This window comes from Leuresthes tenuis, unplaced genomic scaffold, assembly GCF_036924035.1.
Source record: "Leuresthes tenuis unplaced genomic scaffold, fLeuTen1.0.hap1 SCAF_4, whole genome shotgun sequence".
Lineage (NCBI taxonomy): Eukaryota > Metazoa > Chordata > Actinopteri > Atheriniformes > Atherinopsidae > Leuresthes > Leuresthes tenuis.
In genome coordinates this window covers 18,278,344-18,288,006 of record NW_027325358.1, presented here as the reverse complement: position 1 = coordinate 18,288,006, position 9,663 = coordinate 18,278,344, and the positions used below count along the sequence as shown (strand labels likewise).

At 41.9% G+C, this 9,663-nt stretch overlaps 1 protein-coding gene across 1 annotated transcript in view; it reads left to right on the top strand.

The window, feature by feature from the left end:
* Positions 1-2,366: 2,366 nt before the first annotated feature.
* Positions 2,367-9,663, top strand: part of hhip (hedgehog interacting protein) — a 33,024-nt gene continuing 25,727 nt past the window's right edge. Inside the window, exons 1-2 of the mRNA XM_072384904.1 lie at positions 2,367-3,338; positions 7,216-7,408. Of these exons, the coding sequence (XP_072241005.1) occupies positions 3,069-3,338; positions 7,216-7,408 (463 nt within the window). The 5' untranslated portion in view covers positions 2,367-3,068. The remainder of the gene's footprint in view (positions 3,339-7,215; positions 7,409-9,663) is intronic.

Genomic DNA, 9,663 nt, shown 5'->3' with positions numbered 1-9,663 from the left:
GGTGGAGTTGAGCAAAATTGATAAATGAGATGCGATTTCAGCCCTGTAGACCATGAAGTGAATTTATGGAGTATCTTGTGATACTTACAGATAAGTACAGTATTTATCTGTAAGTATACCCCCCTTCTTACATCTGTGAGTGTCAGTGTCTAACAATGTCTGTAAATTAGTAAAATAACGTCTTTGTGCCATACTGGTTGGTCAGGTACAATTAGAAAAGAGCCAGTGCTTCAGCTTCATTGAGGTTGGTCCGGTGAATACCATAGATATCTCACCTAATATTCATAAGAATCCATCCATTTATTGCCTGGCATGGAACTCACAGAATAAGCTTTGTTATTACTGCTGTTAAATGTGCTTATGATTATGATGTTGAGTTATGAAGCAAACAATGCAGTGACAGAATGGGCAGAGAAGACAGAGGAAACTTTCAACATTTTTTGAGTCTAGGAAATAGCAGAGGCAGCGACCAGAGCTTATGGAGCTCCATAGTCATATTGTTGATGCTTATGTGGTCGTAGGCAAACCAAACCATCATCCCTGGGGATATTCTTTCAGAGGCTTAGACTCTGAGTGCATGAGAATTCCCCCACTGACCCTGCAAGTATAAAAGGGCAAAACAGGTGGTATCTAGTCAGGAATGTCTCAACTCTTCGTTCACCAATATTTTTACTTATTCATCAATTTTGAATTTTAATTAGCCAAATCAATACAAAAAAGGCCCATCTTCATATCCAAATTGCAATAAAGATATAATGTAAAAAGACTGCAATTGCTGGGTGAGACATTTTATAAAGATGTCTGATTATTTCTTAATGTATGCAAGCATGTGTGTGCCGAAGTCTGTTCTGAGTTGGTGCCTCACTACATCAGATTAGAGCAGCAGCCTGTCGAACTATGATTCTCTTGCTCTATCTCTCTCAGCAGATGTACCCCTCTCTGGTCCACAGCTGCATTCCATATGTTTTCACACTGTTCGACAATGCAGTTGTCTTCTTTTCTGTACTTGGGAGCTCTAATCTTCGTGGTGTTGGTGGCAGATTCCCTCGCTTCATAGGGATCTGGTCCTTCCCTCCTTTAAATATACAAAATACAGCAGCAGCATTTTGGCTATACTTGGTCCTGAAATGTCTCCAGTTGGGTAACGTAAAGAATGTGGAGGGTGGGGGGTCAGATCTGGCAGGGTCTGCCACAGCTTCATAGCACACACAGAGTCATTTCCATAATTGCCCACAATCAAACCAGCCCCTCCTGGATTCCAACCGCTCCAGATTCCTAGAGATAAGCTGAGCCGGGAATCTAGTGAGTGCCGTGGACCCCCAAGTAAGAACAGGTGCCGCTAATGTAACTGATTTCAGGTTCTCAGTGTGTCCAAAAAAAGGGGCAGACTGTTGTTTCTCCGGTAATTGCCATGCTTGGACATTCTCATTTGGATTGCTATCATGTAACTCCTCTGAAGAACGGAATGAAAAAAGAATTGCTCCACATTTGGTATTATCAAGAAACTAGGCGAATTAAGATGCCTTTCAAAATGTTATGTATGGCAACAAATGGCTTGGCATCAGGTGATCAGTGACTGATTAGCATTGTGGCCAGTTTTCCATTGCCTGCAGCACATGCAATTCTTCTGCCAGAATAAACCTTGCAGACAAGATTGAGAAAAAAGCTCGTAACACGATGTTCCCTGATTTCCAGAATGTCCAGAGTGTAGTCCCTCTTGAACTAAGACATAAGCCTGTATTTGTTTCTTTATATATTTGTATTTATACATATAGTGTGTACATTATATATTCAATAGACTTGGCTCACATACCTTACCATTAGGCAGTTCTTTAATTTGGTAAAAGTACCTTTAGCACAATGTAAAAATACTACAATGTATTCAAAATTTAAGATGAGAACAAAGCTCAGAAGTTGATCTAATATAGCATAAGTTACGAAATATATTTCAGAACTCTACACTTGTTGGAATTATTCACATGTTAAGCATAGTATAGTAGGAGCGCATGAAAACTTCTAGCCTTTCATTAAAAGTGAAACTATGTTGAATATTTCATATAAGCGTATAATGTACCCAGTGTTGTGCTGAGGAACAGTTTTTAAAACAAGCCAAGTCAAATTCCATCCTTCTAATATGGATGACATTTTGAAATGCCACAGAGATAAACAAGGAGGAATTTGGCGATGTTTCGATGCCTGTTAACCCGGAGCGAGAGGAATCCTAGTAATCTTATTTCCCTCTGTGCCATTAGTCTGATATGTCATGATATGCTGCCTACGTCACACGTTGGTAGAGCATTTAGCCACAGTGGGCAATATTCATTTTATTTGCTCTTCCAGTCGAATGAGTTATCGGTGGCGGTACAACCACTGCCTCCCGTCTCTGCCCACAGCTCTGTCAGGTAACCACTTACCTCGACGTGGACGCGACTGCGGCCACAGGCGCGTTCCCGCGAAGTCATACGTCACCGCGCTCGCCCCTCTTCTCGCGCGCTGGTTAAAAAGAAGGAGGAATGCGCACGGGAAAACATGTGAGCGCTCTGAGGACTTTAGTGAGAGACAACTTTTATTTTCTTATGTTGTTTTGTCCCGAGCATGAACAAACTGCCTTGCTGCGCTCAAAAGGAATAACATTGGAAAGGAACGTCAGGCTCTTTGGGTTTTAACTTTTTGTTTTCATCAGGATAAATTGTATTGTTTTCCTTTTCTATTCTTTTTTCATTTTATTTTATTTTTTTACTTTCAAGTTCAACCATATAACCAGGAGAAACATTAGCTTAATTTATCCCAACACTTGTCCTCATAGCAGCAGATGTAAATTGAGGACACCTGCGTTTACAAACAATATATTTGTAATTTTCCTAAACGGTTTCAGCTGCTTGGAGAAATATAGCTCAATAAATATACAAACTGCACTGCAGGTTGACAGTTGTTTTTCGAGAAGGGAGGCTTGCCTTGTGTTTATTTTTTTGTTTTGTTTTTCTTTTTTTTTCTTTTTTTTTCTTTTTTCCTGCGCTTTGTTTTCCTCATTTCTTCTTCTGATTTTCTGACTGAGTATTTTTTAAACTATGAAGCATTTGCAATTTGTACTCGTCCTTGCCATCGCGGTCAACGTGTGGGAATGTGGGGACGCAAAGTTCGGAGAGAGGGGAGAAATAAGCCCCAGGAGGAGAAGATGTTACGACGGAAGCTTGCCCAAGCGGCTGAAGAAGAGGGAACGAAAAGTGTTACTTGACGGCAGCAGCAGCGGGGAGGTTTGCCACAGGTTGTACCCTCGTGTGTCCTGCTGTCCCACCAGGAGAGCCGCCTATCAGATCCTGCACCGCAGGGATGCCAGGGTAGGTTGACGTCCATCCACCCCGTTGTACTTTCTTCAATGAAGGGAATGGGTTTTACACTTGAGGCGCCCCAGGCGCCGCTCAATCTTTGCGTATTGTCGTTGTGCTTATTATTACCGACAGCTAAATTTGGGGATGGGGAAGTTACCCCGGGCTATGCTCCCAATTTGCAAAAATTCTGACGTTCATACTGTTAATCGTAAATAGTCTTTCTTGGAGAACTTGTTTTACCATAATATGCATGATCGCCTTTGACAGATATCCATTTGTGACATATAAGCTACAATAAGTCTACACAGGTTAACATAGTTTGTGTTTCTGTGTTTGTTTGGTAGCTACAGCTGTAATATTCACTTATGATGAGACCAACTTGGCTCGTATACGGTTTTCCTGTGTTTTTTTCCCCGAAAAGGTTAACATATTTGTTTTGGATTTACCTAGCATGGAATTGAAAGGACTTAGAGGGTTGCTGGGTGAATCTACATTTTGTTTACCAGGTGCTCTGCACAAACTGGTGCAACTCTAATTCAGCGTGTCCAATGCGCTTCAGCGTTACCATGGCAATCAATCGCCGATTTACGTTACGTTCAGCTACTGTCGGTTACAACTGTCAGGGGAGAGGGCTACTAGCTAAACCATTGAGCCGTTTTACTCAGAAAGTTAGGAGTCCTGTCGTCGATTTTTATTTTTTTTCTTATCGCCGCTGGGAGCTTTGTCATGTTTTTGTTGTCAGTTCCTTAAAAAAATCCATTCTTGATGACTTCTAGGGTGAAAATGCTCTGTTTTATAACGTTGAAGGATATGTGTCTCGTATAAAGAACGGGGCTCGCGCTCTTGCGAAAACAGTTTTGACGTTTATCATCTACAGAAATAATAAAGGAATTATTGTAAGACGTCATGTCACAAGCCTGGGGTTTTAAACCTCTTTGCGGAAATACAAAAAGACACAACTGTATGCGCTAAACCTGTGACGGATTCCGTTGAAACCTCACCGGACCATTCTCATGTAAAGCACTCCTGGAATAATTCAGTGACTGGGTGGTATCTCACTTTGTGCTGCGACAAAAAGCCATATTGCATCATTTAATTTGCTCAAGTCATGCAAATAAGAGGGGGAGAAGTGAATAAGACGAACTCGACTTCTCCTCCTCCCCACTACACTGCCCACACACGGAGCCCTTTCTGATTATGGCAAAAGAATAACAACAACACCATTGTGTTTGTTAGTTTCACTAATAGGAGAAGCTGGAGAACATCACTCCCCCCCCCAGTCATCAGCCCTGTCCAAGTGTTAATGCCTTTGAGAGGGTGTGTGTTCTTCACTACATCCCCCTGCCAGCAAACTTACACCTATTCCCCGAGGACAAGTGTTTTGTTAAAGCTTAGTGTTTCCTACCTCAGTGCCCCCCACCCCCTCTCTTCCTCTCTCTCTGATCATGTGAGGGTTATAAATTGTTGCAGATCGTTTGCATCTAAATGACAAGCACTTTTTTTCTTCTTCTCCTTTTCTAAAGTTATTTTCATTGGGAAGTATTACAGCGCAATCTTTTCAAAAAGTCACAACATGGAATCCTTTGATTTGTGCTCTAGAGCGGACTGTTAATGCACATTAACATGAAAACAACTTGTGTACAAATGTGTTACACTGTCTACACTTTTAAGGAACATTAAAGTCAATACTGGGGAGCTGAAGATATGATGACGACCTCAGTTTTTCATGTTAGGGATCATCATCCTTTAAACTTCACACTTGCTTTTGTTTTCGTTCACTCTTTATTGTCACAGTCACTTAGGTTCGGCCATCTAAGCAACATGGTTAGGTTTAGTAAAAACCACAGCTTGGCTTAAATGGATGCCTCTGATACCTCTGAACTGGCAATTTTGCTGTGAAGCCGTTATACAGATGGGATCAATCTTGTAACAGCTGTTCTCCCACTTAAAGCTTAGCATTTTTATTGCTGATCCTGTTTGATGAAATTCACTGTAATCGTCTCCAAAAGCCTGAATGTAAGTGAATGACAATTTTTAAGCCTCACTACTGTGTTGTCTCTGCTTTTGGGGAACATGCCCAGAGAGATTCAGTAAAGCACAACATACAAAGGTCCACTTGTTCTATTTGGATGATGGCAATGTTGGAACCCATCCCAGCAACATATGGACACAGGGCATGGCTGAGAGCACACAAATGCTACTCTCTGTGGACCCTGTGCCAGCCCATGGCACCGAGAATCAATGGGCAATTTAGAGCAGGAGAGCAGGCATGCCCACGGCACTACATGGAATCAGAGCAGAGGGCACCGAGACAGGGGGACATACCACACATACAGGTTCATAGCCAGCATGGAGCTCCAGTCTTGAGTAAAACATTGACGGTTTGGTAAATCTTAATCGCAAACACGTCATTCAGACTGCGTTTGTATGTGGAAACTCATATGCACTTGTCCCTCCTCTTTTAGTCCTTCAGACTTCCCGGTCTGAGAGATTTACTCTGTGTATGTCAGTATGTTTTTCAGGTAGAACGTCAGGTTTTTGTCAGGGGCTCTGCCACCTGTTGGATAAACACAGCTCCATCCCACTTCCAAACAGAAAGTATTTTCCTCGGTTTCAGTTTGTTCTGCAACCAGAGTGTAAAGTGTCCATATGTTAGCCTTGGGTCCCCCAGCTTAATTGACTTCGACAGACTGCTAATTTGTTGATACCAGAGTGGGAATGATGTGCCTGTCTATCTCTAAATTGGTGTTTACACATGGACCTCACACAGAGCAAAACACTACCAGCCTGCCTGTTGGCCTGCCCAAGCAGCACCGCTCTTGACCTGAAACAGATTACATTGTGTTTTACTATAGCTAATTTGTTATATAAATAATCCTGCTAATTTCTTTTGGATTAACTCTATGTGTACTTTTGCGTAATGACCCCGAGTTAGAGAACCAGGCCTGTATTTGACTTAATTTATTTCATGCTCTGAGTTCTGTCAGACACAGGGTTTGTCATTTCTTTTTCAACCGTTTATGAACTCGAGTGAGTTGTCAGCTAATGAGAATATTTCTTCGTGTATTTCACCCAACATAAAGGGAGGTCCGACCTCAGTACATATACAGTTGGTATCAAAGGATGAAGAGTGGGGAATGCCGTTAGAAATTCCATAGAAAGTGTGAAAATGTCAGAGTATTAAAGCCACAAAATGTAAATCGCATCACTTTGTTATGATAAGAAAGTGACATTTAAACTGTCTTTTATTTTTCATAGTTCTGACAAGTCTTCATCACAATACCAAGCCTAACTATGATTATCCAAACGTAAAACACATCTATGAATCATCGAGAGGGTATCTCTCTTTGCATGTGCCTCGTGAGAGTCGGGGTTTGTCGGCACATAGGTGCTACATGAACACGCTGTTGTATTTGAAGATAGAGATCAGTAGCTTTCTGATGGACAAGTTTGGGGAGGCATCTCAGGCATCTCTGTGTTTTATCAATGAAACAATTTAGGTATGCAACTAAACTATTTATTTGACACATTTCACAGGCTGGTATATACAAGTCTAATACAGTTATTAGACTTTTTATTATTAGTTGTTTTTAAAAGGTATTTCGATTTTGCATGGAAAATTTTGGAGGAGCTCTGTTTTCATAGCTTTATTCATCAAGCAGTGTTTTAAACTGCCAGGTATTTATGAGGCTAACGTTTAAAACTTGAGCTTAGAATATACGCCTCCCTCATGTCACAGCATCCACCTCTGATAGTCACGTCACCAAATGTCTGTTAATCCCGAACAACTCGTTGGTTTACATAAACAACGTGAAGTAAGGAGTTAAAGTTGACAGTCTGCGATTTTAATAAGGCATTGGTCCTTTTTTTTGCGTGTGGTCTCCAGATTTTCTCCACCAACAATACAGAATGTGGACTTCTCCTGGAGGAGATCAAGTGTGCTCACTGCTCCCCCAATGCCCAGGTGTTGTTCCACTCCTTGGACATGGATAGGATGCCACACAGGGAGCCAGACCTGCCACGGCTCTGCCAGGACTTCTGCCGCGAGTTCTATTACACCTGCAGGGGGCACATACCAGGTAATTACACCCATAATAATTGTGGTAAATGTAACTTTAACCGTTGCCTGTGTGGTTACCTGGTGGTATGCAAGCAAATATATACACAGGAACAGAGTAAGTGAAACTAAGCACTGTATTTTACTCTTGTGACGCATTTGAAATGACAGTAACGTGTCTGATTATGATTAGTAGAAATTCACAGCAGGCCTAATTTTTTATTGAGACTCAGCTTGAACATGTAAACTTGGCAGAGCTCTGAACTTATGCAAGAAGTGGTGCGTCAGTAGTCTAGTCTGTGAATATTTATTTATCCAGCTCTTACCTCATCTGACCTCACCTCCATTTGTTGCTGAGCCTGTCTTACTTCTCACTCATTGCCTTAGCCCCATAACTCACTGTTGCATTTTAGTACATTGGTTCAATCATCTGAAACACTTCGCCTATGCAGACGCAGCTTCTGATTAGACTGCAGACTGACAGCACATTTTTATCTAGCAAAGAGCAGAGGGATATTTGTTCTTCTTATTACACAGTATTCCGTTTTGTTGTAGATTTTTCAAGTCTCTCTTAATGATCAAAAGTGGCTACAATTCAGCTTGTTATGAAAACCACGAGGATGGTAACATTGACATATCCTGAGATGTGAATGAAAATGATTGGATTTGCACAAGAAGGTGTGAAAACAAATTGTAAGCATGCTGTAGTTGAAGAGTTCCACACTGAGATGACTCCATCCACTGAAGAGGGGAAAAAGTTAGCGACGCATCCGTTTTCCTCTTACATAGGAACTGTTGTTGCAACCCTGAAAGCATTTGGTCTCGAGAAGAATTTCCTTTGACGGGATGTGAGATCACAGGTACCTGTATCTTTAGTGTGCATACCAAGCACGATCAAACACTCTCTGGCTGCATTTTCTCTTCTAGCCGAGTCTTCCAATCTCTGTCACCACAAGCTGATAAGATCTGCTGAGATTTGCAAAGAGAACAGTTTCAAACACACTTGTCTGCAACCCACCCACATGGTGTGCTGCAAATCAAAGTCAAATATCAATCACATACATTCCATACAAGTACATCCTCGCCTGCATCTAATAGCCCGCTCGCATAAAATGTACAACACGTAAACTACAATTGAGCGTGGCAACTGGGACGCCACAGATTCGAGGAGGCGGGTGGAAGCAGAAGATTTTTCTGAAGTTCCATTACTTTCTCGTGAACTGACGGACATATGCGCTCAGAGAGTCGAACCAAAAACGCTCAAGAGAGGAATCCAGAGTAGGATCCCCCGCCCCCCACCTCTGTTCCCTGATATGCTCCTTCTTGCTCACCCCCCTCAGCCCACCACAGATCAGCATATGTGGTGACGAATGACACATTTATTTTTCTACAAAGGTTGTGTGTATGTAAAACTGCTGAAGTGCATCAAGATGTCAAGTACTTTGGGTGGGCCACCCAGGTTGCCTTGGAAGATAACCAGATGGAAGTATAACTTTAGCACCGTGGAGCCAGAAATATGGACAGAGTTCTGTCTCTGTTTCTCTTACACCCATTCTCTGCCCTCTCTCTTTGTCTGCTGTCTTTTTCTTTTTCTTTTTTCTTTTACATGCTACTTTTCTCCTATCTTTTTTGTTTGCGCACATATCACAATAAGGGTGGGGCATTTTTTTAAAAGCCATGTCATACAGACTACATACAGATTAGTTTGACTGAATCTCCCAGTTGTGTACCGAATCTCTTTTAGAGTTGTATGCACCGTTTCTGTTAGAATTTTTTCAAATTTGAGTGTTTGAATGTTGTCCTGGGAGGCAGTAACAGTGAAATGACCCCAAACATCAACAGACAGCTTGACAATTGTTTAACCTTTGCTAACTCAAAAGCTCTGGCCAAAGGTTTTTAATTGAAACAGTAGCCTTTACTGCATCCATAACTGTCGCTCCACTCCCATGAAAGTTCCCGCTGCCCCTTGATTAGGCCGTGTACTTGGCCCCTGTTTCTCCATAAAGATATTTACTACCTTGACTCTCACTTCTACCAAGGGGGCCTCCCACCTTCTCCGTGCTCCTCTCATATCTTCCTTCACTCCGTCGCTCATCATGCATCAAGGTCCCCAACCAGCATGGTTAAGATAACTGCAGACACATGAGTGTGGGTGGTATAGCCAGAGCTATGTGTGTGTTTCTACAAGTGTTTGATCTTCATGTTGTGTTTAGATGTTTGAGGGGATATCCTATCACCTCTAGTATTTGGTGTGGTCAGCCCTTGTGGTGTGTGGTA